Raw genomic sequence first — 26,381 nt, 5'->3', positions numbered from 1 at the left:
TTTTTTTTAATACTTTAGATTTTTTTCATTTATAATTTTTAAATGATCTCCAGTGGGAATATAAAATAGACAAATGCGCTTTATATCGTATAAAAGTTTAATAAATTTGAAAGTAATTGTTCCTGATTAGATACGTATCCTATTTCTGAGAAAATTACTGCTGCTCTGTGTATTTTAAGACTGAATATGAGTGGTTGCATTTTAAAGTCATAAAATATTTTCTATGCTTCACTCCATCTTCCTCTGTATACTTTTTGTTAGCACAACCTTGGTTACTCAGCACATACAGATTATAATGACCATTAAACAGAAGATTCTGTAAAGCAGTGGAATACCAAAGCATGTTGGTGCACACTACACAAGCAAAATAGCACCATTCTGCTTCCCTGCTGAATAACTAGGTCAGGATGTTGGTCACACCATCAGCAGAAATGATGCAGTATACATTATGCATAATGAGGCAGATCCTGACTGTACACTGACTGATACAGTTCCTTTTACGTCTCTCACAAACTTGAGTTTTCACTGAAGCCAGTGGAAGTTAACAAACAGGAATGTGCAATGGGAGAGCCAGCTTTAGACAAATGCACTAAGCTAAGATGTTATCTGGTTTAAACTGTTGCAAGGTCCCCATCTCCTGCTGTGGGATGGGGATCTTGCAACAATACAAACAAGACAACATTCCGCAATTTATAGACTCATAATGTTTAAGTAAAAGGGAGAAATGAATTCACATCAGTCGTAATATTTCCTTAATTTTTCAGGTACTCCTTGGAGTGAAAGGCAAAAAGATGACCTCAAGAATGTTCTGAAATGTATCGACCCCAACGTTCCTTTGGTTTTTGTCAGCGGCAACCATGACATAGGCAATTCCCCAACCCCAGACACTGTTTTAGAATATTGCAAGAACTGGGGTGATGATTACTTCAGCTTCTGGGTTGGCGGGGTACTGTTTCTCGTGCTGAACTCGCAGTTTCTTTGTGACGCCTCCGGTTGCCCTGAGTTAAAGCGAGCCCATGATGAGTGGCTAAATGACCAGCTTGCTGCAGCTCAGACCAAGAAAAGCAAACATGTGATTGTGTTCCAGCACATCCCTCTGTTCCTCCAGAGCCCTGATGAAGAAAACGGATACTTCAACTTGGAAAAGTCCATGCGGCTGGATCTTTTGCAGAAATTTCAGGAAGCAGGTATTGTGCTTTTCCTTCCTTCTTTATTCGTTGATCCTGTAAGACAATACAAGAGGGAGCACTGGGTTCTTCCTTCAATATACCGCATATCTCTGAGGTAGTCTGTGCCCTGAAGAAGAAGGCATTGCATTGTTCATATTTCTTGTACTTGTTATTTCCTTTTGTGCATGTGCAGGTCACGGGTTTTCTATCCTTCCTGAAATCATAGAAACATAGAAAACCTGCAGCACAATACAGGCCCTTCAGCCCACAATGCTGTGCCGAACATGTACTTACTTTAGAAATTACCTAGGGTGATCCATATTTTTCTAAGCTCCATGTACTTATTCAAGAGTCTCTTAAAAGACCCTATTGTATCCACCTCTACCCGGACCGTAACCAGCAGTCCATTCCACGCACTCACCACTCTCTGCGTAAAAAAATTTACCCCTGACATCTCCTCTATACCTACTTTCAAGCACCTTAAAGCTGTGCCCTCTCGTGTTAGCCATTTCAGCCCTGGGGAAAAAGCCTCTGACTAGCCACACGATCAATGTCTCTCATCATCTTATACATCTCTGTCAGGTCACCTCTCATCCTCCATTGCTCCAAGGAGAAAAGGATAAATTCACTCAACCTATTCTCATAAGGCGTGCACCCCAGTCCAGGCAACGTCCTTGTAACCCTCCTCTATAGTTTTCACATCCTTCCTTTAGTGAGGTGACCAGAACTGAGCACAGTGCTCCAAGTGGGGTCTGACCAGGGTCCTATATAGCTGTAACGTTACCTCTCGGCTTTTGAACTCAATCCCACGGTTGATGAAGGCCAATATACTGTATGCCTTCTTGACCACAGAGTCAACCTGCGCAGCAGCTGTGAGTGGACTCGGACCCCAAGGTCCCCCGATCCTCCGCACTGCCAAGAGTCTTACCATTAATACTATATTCTGCCATCATATTTGATCTACCAAAATGAACCACCTCACACTTAATTGGGTTGAACTCCATCTGCCACTTCTCAGCCAGGGTTTGCATCCTCCCAATGTCTTGCTGTAACCCCTGACAGCCCTCCACGCTATCCACAACACCCCCAACCTTTGTGTCATCAGCAAATTTACTAACCCATCCCTCCACTTCCTCATCCAGGTCATTTATAAAAAATCACAAAGAGTAGGGGTCCCAGAACAGATCCCTGAGGCACAGCACTGGTACTGACCTCCATGCAGAATATGACCCGTTTACAACCACTCTGCCTTCTGTGGGCAAGCCAATTCTGGAACCACAATGCTAGGTCCCCTTAGATCCCATGCCTCCTTACTTTCTCAATAAGCCTTGCATGCGGTACCTTATCAAATGCTTTGCTGAAATCCATATATACTACATCTACTGCTGTACCTTCATTGATGTGTTTAGTCACATCCTCAAAAAATTCAGTCAGGCTAGTAAGGCACGACCTGCCTTTGACAAAGCCAGCTGACTATTCCTAATCATATTATACCTCTCCAAATGTTCATAAATCCTGCCTCTCAGGATCTTCTCTAACAACTTACCAACCACTGAAGTAAGACTCACCGGTCTATAATTTCCAGGGCTATCTCTACTCCCTTCCTTAAGTAAAGGAACAACACTTGCAACACTCCAATCCTCTGGAACCTCTCCCGTCCCCATTGATGATGCAAAGATCGTTGCCAGAGGCTCAGCAATCTCGTCCCTTGCCTCCCATAGTAGCCTGGGGTACATCTCGTCTGGTCCCGGTGACTTATCCAAAAGCTCCAGCACATCCTCCTTCTTAATGTCTATATTCTCAGGCTTTTCAGTTCACTCTAAGTCACCCTACAATCGCCAAGGTCCTTTTCCATAGTGAATACTGAAGCAAAGTATTCATTAAGTACCTCTGCTATGTCCTCCAGTTCCATACACATTTTTCCACTGTCACACTTGATTGGTCCTATTCTCTCATGTCTTATCCTTCCCCCAGGTAGGTCATCCCTCCCACAGTACTCAAACAGGAGTACTTATTGTTAAGGGGGACAGCCATAGGGGTACTCTCTGGTATCTGACTCTTGCCCTTCCCTCTCCTGACTTTTACCCATTTATCTGTCTCCCAAGGCCTCGGTGTAACTACTTGCATATAGCTCCTCTCTATCACCTCCTCACTTTCCCTGACTAGATGAAGGTCTTCAAGCTGCATCTCCAGTTCCCTAACCCAGTCCCTAAGGAGCTGCAGCTCTGTTGACACTTGGCGCAGATGTGGCCATCCAGGAGGCTGGGAGTCTCCCGGACATCCCATATCCGATGCCCAGTACAGAACACCGGCCTCACAGACATACTTCCTATTCCTCTTCTTCACAAGTAGTTTACCTTGCCCGACGTGTTATTGCCAAAGCCCTCCTACTCTGACTCCCTCTACTCCAATGCCCACTCTATAAAGCTGTCTTCTTTTTAAATTCTTCCTGCCAGTCTAACTCGCTGATGTCCACACGCCTGCGCAGTTGTGCGTTGATCAAACTGCTGAAGAAAAAATCATCTCCTTTTAAATTCTTCCCACTGGTCTAACTGGCTGACGTCCATGCGCCTACGCAGTTGTGTTCTCGACCAACCTTTCAGTGATTTGGAGATGGAATTGGGGGCACCTGCTGCTGGCAATTACAAAGAAAGGAGCATGTTGCTCAGACATTTTAGCAAACCTCATTCAGCTGCCAGTCACTGAAGCCCATAATTTTACAGTGATTAGAGGAAAGTATGGGGAAGGGGTGTCAGAGGTAAGTTTTTTTACACAGTGGTGGATGTGTGGAATGGCCTAGCTGAGGTGGTGGTAGGGACAGATTAGTGCTTATAAAAATTCTTAGGTAGGCACATGTATGATAGAAAATGGAGGGATGCAGTATGTAGGAGGGAAGGGTTAGCTTGCTCTTAAAATAGGTTAAAACGTCAGCACAGCATCATGGGCTGAACTGCACTGTACTGTAATGTTCCTGTCCTGTGCTGTAATATTCTACATTCTCTTGTGTTCACAAGCTTGCTTTAGCAATTTTGCTGGTACCAACTTGGCTCAATCCCAACAAATGCCTCCTGAGGAAAACTAATATGAGAAGGGAGCTAATTGGTTCTTCTCACCTACTGGTGCTATTTTTCTTTTGGTTCTTTTAAGCATCCACATCATATGGCCAGAAAATGTTACAGAGAGACGCTTCCTGTTTCATCAGCTGAGAGCAGCTGAGTTACCCAATATCGCACAGTGCAGTGTATAACAGAATGTGGTTAGTTCTCCAGCATTGCAGTTTGGTGCTCTGGCACCATGGTAAGTTGAGACAAGACAAATAATAATTTGTGCAAACTGTTGAAATTGTCTTTAGTTAAACGGTAGTGCATCATCTGCTGCAATCTCATTCAGAATCTCAAATGGATTCCATTTTGTCATCAAAAATGAAGTTTTATTTCAACTATGACTCTTTTCCCCTCCGTAATCTGATCATTGGAATTGTTTAAATTCCTGTTTCTAACTGATAGCTTCTATCCTTTTTTTTTCAGAACTAAATATGTCTTATGTATTTTAAATATATCTGAAAGGTGAGGAAATTCTAAGTGAATGAGCAGATGGGAATTATATATATACAAGTGTCACATCATTGAAACAAAATTAATTTGAAAGTAAATGTTGGCCTTTTTTGTACGGGAAAGAGTACTTTTGTAAGGAAATCTTCCTACATCTGTACAGAGCTTTGGCAAGACCACACCCATGGTATTGTCAATTGTTTTAGTCACCTTATTTAAAGAAAGACATGACTTTGTGGGTGTGAAAGTGAGTACATGGGGGTTGTACTCTAAGGTATTTAGTAGCATAGATACAATATTTTGATCCTGGGGGGTAGGCAGTAACCACAGAATATTTCCCCCAGTGATACAGGTGTCCCCCGCTTTTCGAGTGCTCGCTTTACGAAACCTCACTGTTATGAAAGACCTACATTAGTTACCTGTTTTCGCTAACAGAAGGTGTTTTCACTGTTACGAAGAAAGGCAGCGTGCGAAAAAAGCAGTGCGCGATAAAAAAGGCAGCGCGCGCCCCGAGCAGCCGCTGTCCCCCGGATTCGGAATGGCATTCTCGCCAACATTGCTTAAACACGTGCCTGTGAGCAGCCGTTAGCAAGATGAGTTCTAAGGTATCGGAAAAGCCTAAAAGAGCTCGTAAGGGTGTTACTTAGCGTAAAACTAGACATAATTAAGCATTTTGAGCGTGGTGATCGAAGTAAGGGCAAAGTGAGTTTGGCTGTGGAAGCTGATGAAGATGATGTTGAAGAGGTTTTGGCATCCCATGACCAAGAACTGATAGATGAAGAGCTGATGCAATTGGAAGAGGAAAGGATAACAATTGAAACCGAATGAGTAATGATAAAATACGACTTTAATTTTGAAAGGGTATGTCGGTTTAAGGCATATTTTACAGGATGGTTTGAGTGCTTACAAAGAATTGTATGATCTAAAAATGCGCGAGGCTCAGCAGTCAAGCAAGCCTTCCACATCAGCCACAGCAGAGGACGAACCTCAACCTTCGACATCGAGGCGGGCAGTCATAGGAGAAGATGAGCTGCCTGCCCTAATGGAAACAGACGATGATGAGATGACACCCCAGAGTCCCACCACCCCAACCTCCAAGCCGCGGACAGATACCAGTTCGCGGAGAATGCAGCAGTAGCTGGGAGGCGCCCAGCACATTTTTAAGAAAAAAGCTGAAATAAACAAGCTAATTAATTAGGTGCCGCCCGGCATGTAATTGTCGGCCCAGATAAGAGACAATTGCCGATTGCTTTGCCTCTGATCTGGGCTGACATTTATGTGCTGGGTGGCACCTAATTAATTAGCATGTTTATTTTGGCTTTTTTCTTAAAGATGTGCTGTGTGCCTCCAGGCTACCGCTGTACCCCTGCATGCTTCACGGATCGGTATCGGTCGGCAACCTGGAGGGTGGGGGCCACTGCACCACCCAAACTCCGACGACTCAGTCTAACACGCCATCATCAGTGTGCTCAGCAGGCTGTCTTCCCAATTCTAGTAAGTGATACTACACTGTACATACATTATTTCTACTTTATATCGGCTGTGTATTTTTATGTGTTATTTGGTATGACTTGGCAGCTTCATAGCTTAAAGGTTACTGGAGAGAGTGTTTTTGCCAACAGTGCTTGCATACGATTTTCGCTATGGAGAACAGTGCCGGCAATGATTGTGGAAAAGTATTTCTACTTTATATAGGCTGTGTATTTATTATATCATTCCTGCTTTTACTATATGTTACTGTTATTTTAAACGCAAACAACAGGAATTCTGCAGATGCTGGAAATTCAAGCAACACACATAAAAGTTGCTGGTGATCGCAGCAGGACAGGCAGCATCTCTAGGAAGAGGTGCAGTCGACGTTTCAGGCCGAGACCCTTCGTCAGGACTAACTGAAGGAAGAGTGAGTAAGGGATTTGAAAGTTGGAGGGGGAGGGGGAGATCCAAAATGATAGGAGAAGACAGGAGGGGGAGGGATGGAGCCAAGAGCTGGACAGGTGATAGGCAAAAGGGATACGAGAGGATCATGGGACAGGAGGTCCGGGAAGAAAGACAAGGTGGGGGGGGACCCAGAGGCTGGGCAAGGGGTATATTCAGAGGGACAGAGGGAGAAAAAGGAGAGTGAGAGAAAGAATGTGTGTATAAAAATAAGTAACAGATGGGGTACGAGGGGGAGGTGGGGCATTAGCGGAAGTTAGAGAAGTCGATGTTCATGCCATCAGGTTGGAGGCTACCCAGACGGAATATGAGGTGTTGTTCCTCCAACCTGAGTGTGGCTTCATCTTTCCACGGCCTCCTCTACTGTATAGACATGTCAGAATGGGAATGGGATGTGGAATTAAAATGTGTGGCCACTGGGAGATCCTGCTTTCTCTGGCGGACAGAGCGTAGATGTTCAGCAAAGCGGTCTCCCAGTCTGCGTCGGGTCTCGCCAATATATAAAAGGCCATATTGGGAGCACCGGACGCAGTACATCACCCTAGCCGACTCACAGGTGAAGTGTTGCCTCACCTGGAAGGACTGTTTGGGGGCCCTGAATGGTGGTAAGGGAGGAAGTGTAAGGGCATGTGTAGCACTTGTTCCGCTTACACGGATAAGTGCCAGGAGGGAGATCAGTGGGGAGGGATGGGGGGGGGGGAACGAATGGACAAGGAAGTTGTGTAGGGAGCGATCCCTGCAGAATGCAGAGAGAGGGGGGGAGGGAAAGATGTGCTTAGTGGTGGGATCCTGTTGGAGGTGGCGGAAGTTACGGAGAATAATATATTGGACCCGGAGGCTGGTGGGGTGGTAGCTGAGGACCAGGGGAACCCTATTCCTAGTGGGGTGGCGGGAGGATGGAGTGAGAGCAGATGTACGTGAAATGGGGGAGATGCGTTTAAGAGCAGAGTTGATAGTGGAGGAAGATCTTTTCATTCTAGGATGAGGGAGATGTCTTCCTTTTTTAAAGAAAGGGGCTTCCCTTTCTCCACTATCAACTCTGCTCTTAAACGCATCTCCCCCATTTCACGTACATCTGCTCTCACTCCATCCTCCCGCCACCCCACTAGGAATAGGGTTCCCCTGGTCCTCACCTACCACCCCACCAGCCTCCGGGTCCAACATATTATTCTCCGTAACTTCCGCCACCTCCAACAGGATCCCACCACTAAGCACATCTTTCCCTCCCCCCCTCTCTCTGCATTCTGCAGGGATCACTCCCTACACAACTCCCTTGTCCATTCGTTCCCCCCCCCCGTCCCTCCCCACTGATCTCCCTCCTGGCACTTACCCGTGTAAGCGGAACAAGTGCTACACATGCCCTTACACTTCCTCCCTTACCACCATTCAGGGCCCCAAACAGTCCTTCCAGGTGAGGCAACGCTTCACCTGTGAGTCGGCTGGGGTGATATACTGCGTCCGGTGCTCCCAATATGGCCTTTTATATATTGGCGAGACCCGACGCAGACTGGGAGACCGCTTTGCTGAACATCTACGCTCTGTCCGCCAGAGAAAGCGGGATCTCCCAGTGGCCACACATTTTAATTCCACATCCCATTCCCATTCTGACATGTCACAGCCTCCTCTACTGTAAAGATGAAACCACACTCAGGTTGGAGGAACAACACCTCATATTCCGTCTGGGTAGCCTCCAACCTGATGGTATGAACATCGACTTCTCTAACTTCCGCTAATGCCCCACCTCCCCCTCGTACCCCATCTGTTACTTATTTTTATACACACATTCTTTCTCTCACTCTCCTTTTTCTCCCTCTGTCCCTCTGAATATACCCCTTGCCCATCCTCTGGGTCACCCCCACCCCCTTGTCTTTCTTCCCGGACCTCCTGTCCCATGATCCTCTCGTATCCCTTTCGCCTATCACCTGTCCAGCTCTTGGCTCCATCCCTCCCCCTCCTGTCTTCTCCTATCATTTTGGATCTCCCCCTCCCCCTCCCCCTCCAACTTTCAAATCCCTTACTCACTCTTCCTTCAGTTAGTCCTGACGAAGGATCTCGGCCTGAAATGTCAACTGCACCTCTTCCTAGAGATGCTGCCTGGCCTGCTGCGTTCACCAGCAACTTTTATGTGTGTTGTTACTGTTATTTTAGGTTTTAAGTGTTATTTAGCATGATTTGGTAGGTTATTTTCGGGTCTGTGAACGCTCACAAAATTATCTCATATAAATAAATGGTAACTGCTTCTTCACTTTACGACATTTCGGCTTACGAACCGTTTCATAGGAACATCGGATAGCGGGGGAAACCTGTAATGCCTAAAAATAGGAGATAATCCTAAAGGGTGGAGGGTCACTGATATAGGAATTGCAGTGCCTATGAAAAGTATTCTCCCACGCCCCCCCCCCCCCAGAAGTTTCATGATTTATTGTTTTACAACATTGAATCACAGGGGATTTAGATTTGTTTTTTTGACACTGATCGACAGAAAAGGCTTTTGTCAAAACAAATTTCTACAAAATTGGGCTGTATTTATTAAACGCAAGATAACTGATTACATAATTACTCACCCCTTTCAAGTCAGTATGTAGTAGATGCACCTTTGGCAGCAATTACAGCCTTGAGTCTGTGTGGATAGGTGTCTTTCAGCTTTGCACCTCTGGGTACTGCAATTTTTCCCCACTCTTCTTTATAAAACTGCTCAAGCTCTGTCAGATTGTTTGGGGAACAGCCCTTTTCCAGTCCAGTCACAAATTCTCAATTGGATTGAGGTCTAGACTCTGAGTTGGCTACTCCTAGACATTAACTTTGTTGTTTTGAAGTCATTCCCGTGTAACTTTGGCTTTATGCTTGGAACCATTGTCTTGCTGGAAAACAAAAATCTTCTCCCAAATTGCAGTTTTCCTCCAGGATTTCCCTGTACTTTGCAGCATTCATTTTACCCTCTATCTTCACAAGCCTTCCGGGGCCTGCTGCAGTGAAGCATCTCCACAGCATGATGCAGCCACCACCATGCTTCCTCGTAGTCTTTTTGGTTTCATCAGACCATAGAACCTTCGTCCAGCTGACTTCAGAGTCTCCCACATGCTTTCTGGAAAACTCTAGCCAAGATTTCATGTGAGTATTTTTTCAACAGTGGCTTTCTCTTTGCCACTCTCTCATAAAGCTGTGGATGGTGAAGCACCCAAACAACAGTTGTTGTATGTGCAATCTCTCCCCTCTCAGCCACTGAAGCTTGTAACTCCTTCAGGGTTGTCGTAGGTCTCTTAGTGGCCTCCCTCACTTGTCCCCTTCTTGCACGGTCACTCAGTTTTTGAGGATGGCCTGCTCTAGGCAGATTTACAGTTGTGCCATATTCTTTCCATTTCTTGATGATTGACTTAACTGTACTCCAAGAGATATTCAGTGATTTGGAAATTTTCTTGTATCCATCTCCTGACTTGTGTTTCTCAATAACCTTTTCATGGAGTTGCTTGGAGTGTTCCTTTGTCTTTATGGTGTAGTTTTTGCCAGGATACTGACTTGTCAGTATTTGGACCTTCCAAATACAGGTGTATTTTTACTACCATCAATTGAAACACCTTGACTACACATTGGTTTATATATAGCTAGGACACCTTAACTCATTGTGTGACTTCTAAAACTAGTTGGCTGCACCAGTGATGATCTGGTGTATCATATTAAAGGGGGTGAATACTTCTGGAATCAATTATTTTGTGCTTTATATTTGTAGAGATCTATTTTCACTATGACACGAAAGAGTATCTTTCTGTTGATCAGTGTCAAAAAAGCCAAAGTAGATACACTGTAATTGAAGTAGTATATATCAAGGCAGAGGTAAGGAAACACAGGAATGTGAGGGTATAAAAGATGTAAATGTATTATAGGATAGTGTATGGATACGTGAATAGGTGAGGTTTAGAAATTTATGGTCTAAACACTGGCAAATGGAGCTACCTTGGATAAGCATCTTGGTCGGCATGGACTGTTTTGTCTGAAGGGCCCATTTCTGTGCGTTATGACTCTCTGTGTATTTCCTGTGCTTGTTGTGACAATGAGAGGAAAACAAGTGAGGGAGAATCCTGAAGCTTTGCTGTGCAAGAGTGGAACAAAGTGATAGAGCATTTGAGGAAAGTGCAAACCAAGTAAACTACAACCTGGAAGGTAGGCAGTTAAGAGACATTTTACGTGTTGTGAATCCTATGAAGCAATTCATGGCACAAGTAAGCTGTAACCTTAGGATCATATATCTTGGGTAAACTGAGACTGGAAGAAAGGTTGAGACTTGGGGCTACTCTGACATTACACATGAGTTATAGACAATAGGTGCAGGAGTAGGCCATTCGGCCCTTCGAGCCAGCACGGCCATTCACTGTGATCATGGCTGATCATCCACAATCAGTATCCAGTTCCTGCCTTATCCCAATAACCTTTGATTCCACTATCTTTAAGAGCTCTATCCACCTCTTTTTTGAAAGCATCCAGAGACTTGGCCTATGCAGCCTTCTGGGGCAGAGCATTCCATATATCCACCACTCTCTGGGTGAAAAAGTTTTTCCTCAACTCCGTTCTAAATGGCCTACCCCTAATTCTTAAACTGTGGCCTCTGGTTCTGGACTCACCCATCAGCAGGAACATGCTTCCTGCCTCCAGCGTGTCCAATCCCTTAATAATCTTATATGTTTCAATAAGATCCCCTCTCAGCCTTCTAAATTCCAGAGTATACAAGCCCAGTCACTCCAATCTTTCAACATATGACAGTCCCGCCATCCCGGGAACTAACCTTGTGAACCTCAGCTGTACTCCCTCAATAGCAAGAATGTCCTTCCTCAAATTTGGAGACCAAAACTGTACACAGTACTCCAGGTGTGGTCTCACCAGGGCCCTGTACAGCTGCAGAAGGACCTCTTTGCTCTTATACTCAATTCCCCTTGTTATGAAGGCCAGCACGCCATTAGCTTTCTTCACTACCTGCTGTACCTGCATGCTTGCTTTCAGTGACTGATGTATAAGAACACCTAGATCTCGTTGTCCTTCATCCGATGAAGTTCCGTGTAAATTCCCATTATCTTTTTCACTCAGAAAGAGTAAACATAAAAGTAAAAGTGACACTTCAGCTGTTCAACATCCAGTCGAATGAGAACCAGGGCAACAAATGGATTCTCTGTCCCGGATTCTTTGAGTTCTCAGATTGTGAATGCATTAAAGTCGCAGGGCATAGACTGAAATGGGGAAAATTAATTCCTGAGGATTCTTGGGAATTTATAAAAAGGCCCAAGCTTCAGTGCATTCTAGGAATACTTTGCGCTCCCCACAGAAACCATTTGAACCAGATGCAAGCCAAAGGAGTAAAGATATGTTGGCATTTCAACTTCAAGTATGGGGGTTGGGTAGTATACAGAACCTGGAACTTATTTTTGCAGTAATTTATGGAAAACTGATCAATGGAAACAGCACAGTGTGGCAGACTGGAAACAAAGAAGGACTTCTTGAAGAATCGATTAATTGTACGTGATTAAAATGCACACAGGATGGCTTTGACAAGGCTTCTACGTGGGAACAAAGTAAAAGTGGGCCTTTGACAGTGTTATAAATGTAAAATTAAAGAAGGGAAAGAATAATCAGAATAAAAAGTCATGAATTATGTGTTGGTTCAATGCAGTTGGTTCCACTGGGAGCAGATTTAAAGCTAATGTAAATTTAATAATCGATACCAAAACAGCATAGTATACACTATAAAATCCAGGTGGTATCATTGGATGACATCAATACATTCTTCTTAAAGAACAGTGGGGGAGGTCTCAGCTTATTGTTAGTAGAGTAGAGCTAATAGGACTTGATGTTTCAATCCCTATGATAAGTCGGCACTCTCGATGTTGGCAGTGGTGACGAGGGAGGGTAGGTACCTCATCGGGGTCATCAGGTGGGCACCCTCCTTTGATAAGCCCACGATGCCTCCAGAGGGCTCAATGGTGCTACCTGGCGTCCCAGATACACCCCCCTCAGTTCCATACCCTCCTGTCTTCATCTTGCAGCCCAGTTGTTGTCTTTCCTTTTAATCCAAATCCAATTGCTGCTTTCTTCTGCTGCATTTGACAAGGACTTGATTGCTTGTTGGAGTGAATAACCCCTCACCCGCATCTTCTTCAATAGACTAGTCGTAGATGTAGCAACGAATCCCCTGCATCCCACTTCCACAGGGAAAATCTTGGTCTTCCAGCCGTTCTGGGCAGCTTCAGTTGCCAGTTCAGAGTACTTGGTCTTTTTCCTGTCATCAGCTTCTTCAACACCATCTTCCCATGGTACTGTCAATTCCACAACATATGCCAGCTTGGCTGTTGTGGACCACAGGACCACGTCTGGCTGGAGTGTTGTAGCTGCAGTGTCTGGGGGAAACACAAGCTTTTTTCCAAGTCCACGTCCATTTTCCAATCCCGAGCAATCTGCAGAATGCTTACCTCTTTTGATGTTATATGGTGCTCTGGAGGTCGGCCTGCTGGTGTAAATTGTGTGATGTGAACATTTCCTGCCGATGTTTGTGGGAGAGCATTTGTGATGATTTGCCCCTGTTCCAAGACAGATGCCAGCTGTCTGAGAACTTGGTTATGCCGCCAAGTATACCACCCCTGGCTGAGCCTCGTGGTGCATCCTGCTAAAAAGTGCCTTAGTGATGCAAGTGCTTGACAAAGAGAGCAAGTGGGGTCTTCTCCCCACCACTGGTTCAGGTTCTGGGGTGTGGGTAGGAGGTCATAAGTGGCCCTGATGACAAAACTTAGCCAAGATCCCTCCATTTCCCAGATGTCACGCCAGCCAAGTTTTCTCTTTTCCAGGCTCTCTCAATTAGTCCATTGGCCCTGCTTGGCCATTGAGACGGCCCTGGCATGTCGCTCTGCCTCCTCCTGTCTTCTCAACTCCTCCACCACGAGCCGTCTCTTCTGCACGGATGTTGCCTTGTGCCACTGAGGAGCTTTTGGGACGAGCCCGAGCCCGGCTCTCCCATGTTGGACTTGGCCAACCACATCCCTGAAGCGAAGAGCAGGCTTAGCTCTCTGAATGGCTTCAGATGGGGTTCACTTCCTCCCCGTTACCACACGGGTGGTGGGGGGGGCACTGTTCGAATAACAGTATCTTCAGATTCAGTGAGGGTCATGACCAACCTTGCTTTGGTGCATTTGAATTCTTCCACAAGACTTGCAATTGGTAATTCCAATTTGCTGTTCCTGTACTGTCCAACAGGACTTAAGCATGTGGAAGTCCAAGCCACTGTTTCACATGTGTGCTGATCACTCTTTCGAGCTTTTCCACCTTGTTGATGGGGATTTCATACACTGTTAAAGACTACATGAGTCTTGGGAGTATGCCGAACTGGAAGCACCACAGCTTGAGTTTTCCTGGCAGCAAGGTCTTGTCGATGCAAGCTATATACATAATGGTATCCTTTTTGATTTGTTTAAACTGCTCTGTGTCCTTGAGCTTAAACTGCTCTGTGTCCTTGAGCTTAGCATCATACCATCGGCCCAAGCTCTTCACTGGCATTGCTGAAACAGTTGGGACAGGTGTTCTGTCAGTCTGAAATCTTTGATCCATGACTTGACCTTTGACAATGGAGATGCTTCTGCACTTGCTGGGCTTAATCTTCATCCTCGCCCATGTGATGTTTTGATGAAGCTTTTCCAGAAGTCTCTTGGTGCAGGGGACAGTTGTCGTCAGTATCGTTATATCGTCCATATAGGCTCGTATCAGTGGTAACCGCTGACCAAACTTTAGCCCTTTTCCTCCTGCATCCCATTTTGAGGCTCTGATAATGAGCTCCATTGCCATAGTGAAGGCCAATGGGGAGATGGTGCACCCCGCCATGATGCCTACTTCCAGTCCTTGCCACGCTGTGGTGAAGTCTGATGTTGTGAGACAAACTTGCAGATCCTGGAAGTAGTGTTTTACCAGATTTGTTAATGTTGCAGGCACCTGAAATAATTCAAAAGCAGTCCACAGTAGGGAATGAGGAGCTGAACCATAGGCGTTGGCCAGGTCAAGGAACCAGACGTGCAGATCCTTTCCTTCTTTCTTAGCCGTCTGGATTTGATGCCATATGACGCTGGTATGTTCAAGGCATCCCGAGAAGCCTGCTATGCCAGCCTTTTGGAGTGATGTATCAATGAAACGGTTTTATTTCAGATACTTTGTAAGTCTTTGCACCAACACGCTGAAAAAGATCTTGCCTTCTATGTTCAGAAGGTTTATTTGGCGAAACTGTTTGATGGTAGACCAATTCTTTTCTTTTGGGATCAGTACTCCCCCCCGCTCTTCTCCAGGCTTTGGGGATCACTTGCTTTTCCCACACAAGCCTCATGTTTCTCCAGAGAAATTCCAGAACATCCGGGGCGTTCTTGTAGAGACAATAGGGAACTCTGTTAGGGCCTGGCGCTGATGCCGATCTTGCCTTCTTCACTGCCTTTTCCACCTCGCTCAGTTCGGGAGGGCTGATGTTAAATTGATGTTGTGAGGGTGAGATTAGTGGAATGTCAGCTGGGACAAGTATCGTTTCGTCTTTTAGCTCAGCAGTGTGGATGGTTCTGAGATGTCTTTCAACCTCTTCTTTTGATACTATCAAGAATCCTCTCTTCTCTTCTGTGAAAATGCCTTTCACATATTTAAAGGGATCTTTGTAGAAGTCTGTTCTTGCTTTTTCCTTTTTGTCTCTTTTCCTTAAATTCTCTGCCCTACGCGGCTTCGAGAGCCTCTGTTTTAGGTCCTCTCGAAGGAGGTTGATGCCCTCCCTTTCTTCTGCTGTTGCTTTTTTCCACAACTTCCTCAGGCCTCTTCTTTCCTTAAGAAGTTGTTGGATTTCCTGGAGACGACGGGACTTGGGGGAAGGAGGCATATCTCTCCTGCTGACTTGTTCCTTCACTCCAAATTTCTCCTTTCCGTAGCTGTAAATCAGGTCATCCATCTTCTCCAACTTCTTCTCTGCTGATTCCTTGATGCCACATAAGATCAGGCTCACATCTGCATTGATGGTTTCCCACTCCTTGCTGTTAGACTTTGGCCATTTCACCAATGGCTTACGTCCTTGTATGTTCTCAATTTTACGATGTGCCTAGCTGTGTCTTGGACTACTGCTTGTGCCTGAAACTACTTCCACATCCGATAGGGTGCTGATACTCTGCGGTCTGTGGGTTTCTTCCTGCTGCTGAGTTTCATCTGACTGATTTGACCTTCCTCTTAACGGAAACTGGTCATTGCGGTGCCCTGGATTGGAGATTTTCAAGCATTTCTTTCGTCCTTGATGAATTTTTAGACCACGAGTTGATGTTACTTTTGTCCAGCCACACCTATGGTCTGAAGAACATATCCAGCTGCTGGTTTCTCAAGAGTATTGCCACTTTCTTGATTCATTGTTGTGTCCATGCCAAGGTTCGTTACTGGGAGGTCATTCGTAGAGCCTTCTCGCACACCAGCTCTCACAGACTCTGGGGTTATACTTCTCTTTAAACTTTCCGTAGCCAAGTGAGGGTGGCTCTTGTGCCCTGACAAGGTGACAGAGCCTGCTGTTATGGGTAGTTAGCCCATAACAGCCCCGATGAGGTCTATTTCCTCCTGTCAGCTGTCTCTCCAGCTGTCACACGGTCTTTCCCTTGTCGTCAGCTGCACTTTCACAGCAGCCACTGGTTTTCTCCCAGAAGATCAGTAGAGCTAATAGGACTTGACGTTTCAATCCCCATGATAAGTCAGCGCTCTCGATGTTGGCAGTGGGCTTGGAGTGGTGACAAGTCATGAATTATTGGTTGGTTCAATGCAGTTGTCTATTGGGCGTGTTCCATGTCCCCAGTTTCGTTTTACCTTGAGTCCACAGTTTCGTTTCTGTGAGCGTTACCTTATGACGTATGCCGACGGTATAAAAGGAATGTGATCAGCGTTGAGAAGGAGTTGAAGGAAAGAGAGAGAGAGTGAAGATTGAAGGCTTCGAGCTATCTGGGAACAGCCCACGATCGAGAAGGGTAAAGTCTAATGCTTACCCATACCCAAAGGATTGGGTTAATCAGTGGCACACTGTGCATTGTGGAAATGTGTCTGTCCTCCGTATGATCCATGGGTGTGGATTTCGTGACAGTCACTTTGTGAAATCGCTCTTCGTGGACTTCAGAACAGTATTCCTCGGCTGGGATTTTCGGTAACTGGTTCTTCATTCGCTAACTGTGGAATCTTTGGAATTCATCGTGATCGCCTCGTCGCTGCACTGTGAATCCACGAGTCTCTCCTCTGACCTATTTCGTGAATTACTGGGATTCTCTGAACTGCCACTTTATGACTCTGCTTGAGTAAGATTTGTTAAGAATGGGTTCTAAGTTTGACTGTAAGGGAGCTATAGACCCATAACACTGTTAACTTCTGTTTAAGAAAGTAGTTTATTTAATTTTCTATATTTTTGAGTAGATGTAAATACATATAGTGGTTTTAATATTAAAACCCAACTCAATTTGTCATCTCTTGCTGCCGAAATCATAACAGGAGCAGATTTAAAGCTAATGTAAATTTAATAGGCAATTCCAAAACAGCATAGCATATGCAGTAAAATCCAGGTGGTATCAATGGATGATATCAATACCTTCTTCTTAAAGAACAGTGGGGGAGGTCTCTGTTTATTGTTAGTAATAAAGATTGCCCTCAACTGCAAAGTACATTGATTTTTGTAAACCCGACTATTTTTGCTCGAATGCATTTTACCTGCAGCTTGCAGAATTTATTGTAGGTAGTATTTGATTACTGTTCCCTAGGTGATATTTTAATCTTGTACAGCATCCAGTAGCCCTGCTATCTACATTGATATACTCAGTTGTAAATCGTGATTGGATTCAACTAACTCCTTGGACTTTTGCAAATCCAGTAGAATAAAAGAAAACAAAAACAATGCACACAGAATGGCTTGTAAACAAAATCAACTTGTCCAGCCACGTGGCAGCTTCACAAATTAGCATCTAGATCACAATTACCCTTTAGCACTTATTAATGTTTAATAAGATTAATTCTTATTAATGTCTTATTATTCTTTAATAATTTTATAATAGTTTCAGAAACATTCGACATCTTTGAAAGCCAGCTGAGCCAGTGAACATGGCTTCACCACCTGCCCTTTATTTAAGCCACATACCCTCACCTCCCCATCCCTCCACCCCTGGGGCACCCATTCCACACACTGGAGGTAAGAATAGAATTTAATATCAAATGATTGGAACCTGGGTGGTGGCTTTCTGTCTGGGCCATGTCTTGCTTACTCAGAAGAAGGCCACACCAGCAGAGCAACCCAATGCATTTCAGTCCCTATCGTTATTTCTGAGATAATACTTTGGACAAAAACTGCAATTAGAATTGTCCACATCAGAAGCAATCTTGTGGGTGGGATTAGGTTGAGACCCCCCCCCCGGGAAGCATTCATCTATTTCATTCCTCTACGCCTCCTCATCACCCTCTGAAATTCTGCCAATAATATCTCATTGGCAAATTCATAGGTGGCATTTCAGTTGTGCTTAGCCACAGAGTCGTGGGTGTATAGACAGTAGAGCAGTTGGTTAAGTACACTTCCTTGAGGTGCACCAGTGTTGATTGTCGATGAGGAGGAGATGTTATTTGCAACCGACACTGACTGTGATCGCCTAGTGAGGAAGACAAGGATACAGTTGCAGTGGGAGGTACATAGGCCCAGGTTTTTGAGCTTGTTGATGAGAACTGAGAATATCATTGTGTTGAATGCTGAGCTGTAATCACTAAGCAGCAGCCTGACATAGGTATTGCTATTAGTCCAGGTGATCCAAGGCCAAGCGGAGATTGCATCTGCTGTAGACCTTATTGTGACAGTAGCAAACTGCAGTGAGTCCACGTCCTTGTTTAGGTAGGAGTTAATTCTAGCCATGACCAATCTCTCAAAACACTTCATCACAGCTGATGTGAGTGCCACTGGGTGGTAACTATTGAGACAGCTCACCCTGCTCTTCTTGGGCACTGGTACGATTATTGCCCTTTTGAATCAGGTGGGAACCTCTGACTGAAAGTAAGTTGAGGTACTTGGAAGTCAAAATGTAATTAAAAAAATAAAATAGGTCATTGTTTGTTTGACCAAAAATGATTCAAGTTGACAGCACATTTTAAAGAATCAATAAATTATACACAACTGTCTGTAAAGGCTGCTTTCTTTAAAAAAAAATCAAAATTGTCCTTAACAATTACAAAGCACCAACCTGTTTGTAAAGCATTTTATCCTGTGGAGAGCCCAAAGTAGGAGGCATGTACTATCAGCTGACTGTCTAGCTTAGGGGTTCCCAACCTTTTTTATGCCATGGACCCCTACCAGTAATGGAGAGGTCTGCGGACCCCTGGTCTAGCTAAGTGTGGACTTGCACTTGTTTTCTGGACTCCACACAAGCCCCAGAGTGATCTTTTTGGCAGTAATGGCACATGGTGCCAGGGTAAAAGATATCACTGAGCAAGCAATGGTATCCTGAAGACACACACTCAGCATTTCAGGAACAGCCTCTTCTCCTTCACCATCAGATTTCTGAATGGATGTGAACCCATGAACACTACCTTAGTATTTATTTTCCTCTTCCTGCATTACTTATTAATTTATAGAAACGGTACTTACTATTATAATATATAATTTTTATTATTATGTATTGCAGCGTGCTGCTGCTGCAAAACAACAAATTTCGCGACATTTGGCAGTGATGTTATATCTGATTCTGAACTTGGAATTGCTCCTGAGCTATTAGGGATTAATTACAACTTTAGAAACAAACATAATCAAATCATTGCAACAAAAGTTGTCCCTTAAAGAGCAAATCTGCCTCCCCAACATAGTGAGTGAATGTTCCCTGATCTAATAACTCCTATTAAGCAAACATGTTTTTGATTTTTGCAGGGAATTAACTAATCCCTAACCAAACAATCACTTTTATTCTAAATTCCCAATAAACAGATGGTCATTAATAAGTATGCAAATTTAGACTTAAGTAGCCCTGATTACATTTTATAATAATTTCTCTGAACATAAAAACTTCAACAACATTCTGAATATTGTCAGACGTTCAGAAACTTAATTTCTCACCCAACAAATAAAATGTCAGAAATCCTGAAATAGTGTGTGCCATTTTACTTCTAAAACGTGCATCTTTTGGTCTTGGCAGTGGACCAATCGATTCATAGAGAGAGAGAGAGAGAGAGAGCTTCGCACAGGTTGGGGAGAAAAGTTTAAAAAGGGAGCTTTTTCCCAGGGTTCAGCGCATTAGCGACAGACCAATCAATTCGAAGAGTGGGAGCTTTGCACAGGTCGGGGAGCAGAGTTTAAAAAAGGAGTATCTCGTGGGGCTCAGCACATTAGAATAGTGGATATGACTGCGAGGCCAGTTTTCTGTTCTGAGGGTCAGATGTGGGATGTCCCGGAGATTTCCAGCTTCTCTGATGGTCACATCTGCACCAGGTGCATCGAGCTGTAGCTCCTTAGATACTGAGTTTTGGATCTGGAGCTGCAGCTTGATGACCTTCAGCTTGTTAGGGAGAGTGAGGAGATGATAGACAGGAGCTATAGGTAGGTAGTCACCCCGAGGCCACAGAGACAGATATGTGAGTGACCATCAGGAGAGGGAAGGGAGGGCTTCCGGTTGTGAAGAGCACCCCTGTGGCTGTCCCCCTTAACAATAAGTACTCCACTTTGAGTGCTGTTGGGGGGGGGGGTGCGGGAATGACCTACCTGGGGGAAGCAACAGTGGCCGTGCCTCTGGCACTGAATCTGGCCCTGTGGCTCAGAAGGGTAGGGAACGGAAGAGGAGAGCAGCAGTAATAGGGAACTCTATAGTTAGGGGGACAGAAAGGCGATTCTGTGGATGCGAAAAGAAGCAAGGATAGTAGTTTGCCTCCCAGGTGCCAGGGTCCATGATGTTTCTGAGCACGAAAACGATATCCTGAAATGGGAGAATGAGCATCCAGAGGTCGTGGTACATACTGGTACCAATGACATAGGTAGAAAAAGGGTGGAGGTCCTAAAAGCAGAATACAGGGAGTTAGGAAGGAAGCTGAGAAGCAGGACCTCAAAAGTAATAATCTTGGGATTGCTGTCTGTGCCATGCAACAGTGAGTATAGGAATAGAATGAGGTGGAGGTTAAATGTGTGGCTGAGGGATTGTAGCAGGGGGCAGGTATTCAGATTTCTGAATCATTGGGACCTTTTCTGGGGCAGGTGTGACCTGTACAAAAAGGACAGGTTGCAGTTGAATATGAGGAGGACCAATATCCTGGGAGGGAGGTTTGCTATTGCTGTTGGGGAGGGTTTAAACTAGATTTGCAGGGGGGTGGGGACCGAAGTGGAGAGGCAGAGGATGGGGAGGTTGGTGCACAAGTACAGACAACTTTTAGGGAGTTTGTGAGGAAGGATAGGCAGATATTAGAGCAAAGATGCACTCAGCCTGATGGTTTGAGATGTGTGTACTTTAATGCAAGGAGTAACGTAAAAAAGGCGGATGAACTTAAGAGTGTGGATCAATACGTGGAACTGTGATGTTGTGGTCATTACAGAGACTTGGTTGTCTCAGGAGCAGGAATAGCTGCTATGTGTGCCAAGCTTTAGATGTTTCAAAAAGAACAGAGAGGGAGGCAAAATAATGGGGGTGGTGGGTGTGGCATTGCTAGTTAGGTATAGTGTCATGGCTACAGAAAAGGAGGAAGTCATGGAGGAATTGTCTACTGAGTCAGTGTGGGTGGAGGTCACAAACAGGAAAGGGGCAATAATTCTACTGCGTGTTTTTTTATAGACCCCCCAAAAGTAACAGGGATATTGAGGAGCAGATAAGGAGGCAGATTCTGGAATAGTGCAATAATATTAGGGTTGTTGTGATGGGAGATTTTAACTTTCCTAATATTGATTGGCATTTCCTTAGCGCAAGGGATTTAGAAGGGGTGGAGTTTGTCAGGTGTGTTCAGGAAGGCTTCCTGACGCAATATGTAGATAAGCCAACTGGAGGAGAGGCTGTACTTGATCTGGTATTGGGAAATGAACCTGGTCAAGTGTCAGATCTCTCAGTGGGAGAGCATTTTGGAGGTAGTGACCACAACTCTTACCTCCTTCACCATAGCACTGGAGAGGGATAGGAGCAGAGAATTTGGGAAAAACATTTAATTGGGGTAGGGGGAAATATGATACTATTAGGCAGAAACTTGGGAGCAGATGTTCTCAGGGAAATGCATGGCAGAAATGTGGCAAATATTCAGGGAACATTTGCATGGAGTTCTGCATAGGTATGTTCCATTGAGGCAGGGAATGTAGAGTTAAAGAACCATGGTGTACAAAGTATGTAGAAAATCTAGTTCAGAAGAAAAGAAAAGCTTATGAAAAATACAAGAAACTAAGTACTGTTAGAGCTCTAGAAAATTATAAGGTTGCTAGGAAGGAGCTCAAGAATGGAACTAGGAGAGCCAGAAGGGGCCATGAGAAGGCCTTGGTGAGCAGGATTAAGGAGAACCCCAAGGCATTCCATAAGTAAGTGAAGAGCAAGGGGATGAGCCGTGAAAGAATAGGACCAATCGGGTGCAGTAGTGGAAACGTGTGTATGGAGTCGGAGGAGGTAGCGGAGGTGTTTAATGAACACTTTGCTTCAGTATTCACCAGGGAAAAAGACCTTGGCAATTGTGGGGATGACTTTCAGCAGACTGAAACGCTTGAGCGTATAGACATTAAGAAAGAGGATGTGCTGGAGCTCTTGAAAAGCATTAAGTTAGATAAGTCACCAGGACCAGATGAGATGTACCCTAGGCTGCTGTGGGAAGCAAGGCAGGAGATTGCTGAGCCCCTTGTGATGACCTTTGCGTCATCAATAGGGACGGGAGAAGTACTGGATGATTAGAGGGTTGCAAATGTTGTTCCCTTGTTCAAGAAAGGGAGAGAGATAACCCAGGAAATTATAGACCAGTGAGTCTGACTTCAGTGGTAGGGGCAAGTTGTTGGAGAAGATCCTGAGAAGCAGGATTTATGAGCATTTGGAGAGACATAATCTGATTAGGGATAGTCAGCATGGCTGTGTCAAGGGTAGGTCGTGCTTTATGAGCCTGATTGAATTCTTTGAAGAAGTAACAAAACACATTGATGAAGGTAGAGCAGTTGATGTAGTGTATTTGGCTTTCAGTAAGGCATTTGATAAGGTTCCCCATGGCAGTCTCCTTCAGAAAGTAAAGAGGCTTGGAATCCAAGGAGACCTTGCTTTGTGGATCCAGAATTGGCTTGCCCACAGGAAGCAAAGGGTGATTGTAGATAGTTCACATCCTGCACGGAGGTCAGTGACCAGTGATGTTCCGCGGGGATCAGTTCTGGGACCCATTCTCTTTGTGATATTTATACCATGACCTGGATGAATAAGTAGAAGGGTGGGTTAGTAAATTTGCTGATGACACAAAGGTTGGGGGTGTTGTGGATAGCCTGGAGGGGTGTCAGACAGAGGTTACAGCGGGGCATCGATAGGATGCAGAACTGGGCTGAGAAGTGGCAAATGGATTTCAACCCAGATAAGTGTGAAGTGGTTCATTTTGGTAGGCTCAATTTGATGACAGAATATAAAATAAATGTAAGAACTTCTGGTAAGGCACAAGGCAAGGTGCAGCACAGCACTGAGTGCTGACATATAACCCTCCTTTTTCAAGTTCTTTAGGACTCGTAGACAGTCTTAATACAAGGTTGAGTCGGAGAAAGATCTAACTAATGACGTAACCTCAAAAAAAGATTGAAATTCAACCAGAAAACAAGATACCAGCAGACGACACCAAGCTAGCGATTCATCCGAGGAAACATCTATGCTAGTTAAGCAACAATGGCAATGGAGAGGGAATCACTGCAAGAAACAGTAGTCCACATGCTAAAGAAGACGCTGGAAAAGGCTCTCGACTCCATACAGAAGCAAGTGGCAGAGAATGGCAATAGTCTCCGGTCATTAAAGAAGCAAGCGGACATACATGCAAAAATTTAGCACTGTCTTCAACAAAATAGACAACATTCAGGTTTGCTTACACAAGAATGAGGAAGTTACTAACTCCTGTCTTGCGGAGGTGACTAAGATATGGAAGAAGCTAAACGACTTGGAGGACAGATCCAGGAGAAACAATGTGTAGCTGGTCAACTTACCGACAGGCGCTGAGGGCAACGATCCAAGAGGTTACCTCCAGGAGATGTTGCCTAATTGGATTCCAGAGCTCAAGAATTCCCACAACACTCCATTGGAGATCGATAGAGCACATAGGATCTTTTCCAACAACACCTCAAGACCGCGGACCATAGTTTTTAGGCTTCTACGGTACACCGACCGGCAGGCTATCCTGGAGGGCGCGAGGAAAGCCAAACCTACTCTCCCAGATGGCACCCAGCTACAGTTCTTCGCAGACTACCGCCCCGGCATGATGCAGGAACGGCAGGGATACAAGGAGATACGCGCTAAGCTTCAACAGATTGACTCGTTCTTCATATACCCGGCAATTTTGAGAGTGAATATCAAGGGCCTGAAGATGTCATTTAACTCGGCAGAGGAAGCAAAAGAAGCTCTGAATTCATCGGTGCTGGGAGATATGGAAGAAGACCCTGGGCAAAGTCCACACGCCCCTTGGGAGGAAATGGACCTGCATTAAGAGCTCAGACCAGCCTGTATGCGCAATCTAACAGGCATGGGCAAGTTAACGTCCTGGGTGTGAAGTTTTCTGGTTATTTTATTGGAAAGTCATTCGTCGCACTTTTGTATTTAGTCAATTAAGGGGCAATTTGTCTCTGTGTATTGCAGGTCAGAGTTTTAAGGTAATGGCTCAGTTAACTTGTGAGTACAAGGATAACATGGTAAAGTGATATAAGTCCACCTAGATTTATACTTTTTATCTTTTACTTTCTAAGGTGATATTCAATATACCCAAATGTCATACTTCATCAAGAATGAAGCTGAAAAACAGCAGTTTGTTCTGATTCTGAATAGCTTTAGTTGTACATGTTCATTTCGGGTTATGTCTCCAGTAGACTTGTTTACGTTCCTGGGTGCCAGATAAGACATCACTGGTGCCATCGCTAAGCGACGGTCTATTAAAGCAACAGTTTCTTGCAAGAGAGCTGTTGAGGTCTTGATTATGTGGTATATTATATTTGAGACGGAAATGGTTTTAATTATATAGGTTAATGGGTTTGTCCAGGTTTTTTTTTCTTGTCTCTGATATGGTTGTCTATGAGAACTGCTTTGCCTTTCTAATTTGTTGGTGCTAGAGGGGGGCGGTTATTGTTCAGTGTCTGACATTGCTAAGTGGCACTCACAGATGTTTCAAAGCAAAGGGTTGAATGTGAGGGGTGATGGGAGGGCGGTGGAAAGGGGATAACTCAGGGCTCCACCACCAACTTACAACAACGGATTCAGGGGAAGATGAGCAACACAGATAAATTAAAAAATTTTACTGTTGTATAAAATAGGAATGCTTTGTCTGTGTATGCACTACTATTCAGTTTGTTGGTGGAGGGGAGAGAGGGGTAGAGGGGTGATGGTGATGAAGGTTGGGGGTGGTTGGGATAAACAGTCAAAATGTAATTGGCAACTGGTTGTACTGAATGTAATTTGTTGGTGTTGCAATAAAAAATAGTAATAAAAGAAAAAAAAATAAATGTAAGACTCTAGGCAGTGTGAAGGATCTGAGAGATATTGGGGGCTCTGTCAATAGGACACTGAAAGCTGCGCAGGTCGACAGTGTTGTTAAAAAGGTGTATGGTGTGTTGGCCTTCATCAACCATGGGATTGAGTTCAGGAGCCGTGAGATAATGTTACAGCTATATAAGACTTTGGTCAGACCCCACTTGGAGTACTGTGTTCAGTTCTGGGCACCTCACTACAGGAAGGAGGTGGAAACTATAGATAGGGTGTAGAGGAGATTTACAAGGATGTTGCCTGTATTGGGGAGCATGCCTTATGAGAATAGGTTAAGTGAACTTGGCTTTTTCTCTTTGGAGCGACAGAGGATGACAGGTGACCTGATGGGGCTGTATAAGATGATGAGGGGGATTGATCGTGTGGATAGCCAGAGGCTTATTTCCAGGGCTGAAATTGCTAACACGAGGGGGCATAGTCTTAAGGTGCTTGGAAATAAGTACCGAGGGAATGTTGGAGGTAAGTTTTTCCACACAGAGTGGTGGGTACGTGGAATGCTCTGCCAGCAGCGGTGGTGGAAGCAAATACAATAGGGTCTTTTAAGAGCCTCTTAGATAGGTACATCGAGCTTAGAAAAATAGAGGGCTATGCGGCAGTCTCTAGAGTAGGTTACATGGTCAGCACATTGTGGGCTGAGAGGTCTGTAATGTGCTGTGAATTCCTATGTTCTATGTTCTTTTCAGAGATGAAAATTATTTATGCCACGATGGTCGTATAGCGGTTAGTGCGACGCTGTTACAGTTTGGGGTTTTGGAATTCGGAGTTCAATTCCAGCGTCTTCAGTAAGGAGTTTGTACGTTCTTCCTGTGACCGTTTATGTTTCCTCTGGGTTCTCTGGTTTCCTCCTACGGTTCAAAGGTGTACTGGTTAGTAGGTTAATTGGTCATTGTAAATTGTCCTGTGATTAGGCCAGTGTTAAAGAGGTGGATTTGCTTGGCACAGTGCATTGGGCCAGAAGGGCCTGTCCTGTGTTACAAATCTAAATTAAAGAAAATAATAGATATGACATGATGGAATAAAATGACAATCTAAAT

The 26,381-nt window shown here is 44.7% G+C and overlaps 1 protein-coding gene across 5 annotated transcripts in view; it reads left to right on the top strand.

Annotated features, from left to right (window-relative positions):
• Positions 1 to 26,381, top strand: part of cpped1 (calcineurin-like phosphoesterase domain containing 1) — a 302,901-nt gene that overhangs the window by 142,333 nt on the left and 134,187 nt on the right. For all 5 annotated transcript variants that reach the window (XM_072268848.1, XM_072268847.1, XM_072268846.1 and 2 more), the window contains exon 3: positions 765 to 1,187. In XM_072268848.1, the coding sequence (XP_072124949.1) occupies positions 765 to 1,187 (423 nt within the window). The remainder of the gene's footprint in view (positions 1 to 764; positions 1,188 to 26,381) is intronic.

This window comes from Mobula birostris, chromosome 9 (assembly GCF_030028105.1).
Source record: "Mobula birostris isolate sMobBir1 chromosome 9, sMobBir1.hap1, whole genome shotgun sequence".
Classification (NCBI taxonomy): Eukaryota; Metazoa; Chordata; class Chondrichthyes; order Myliobatiformes; family Myliobatidae; genus Mobula; species Mobula birostris.
Note: the sequence above shows the minus strand (reverse complement) of the source record. Positions and strands in the feature narration are given on the sequence as shown.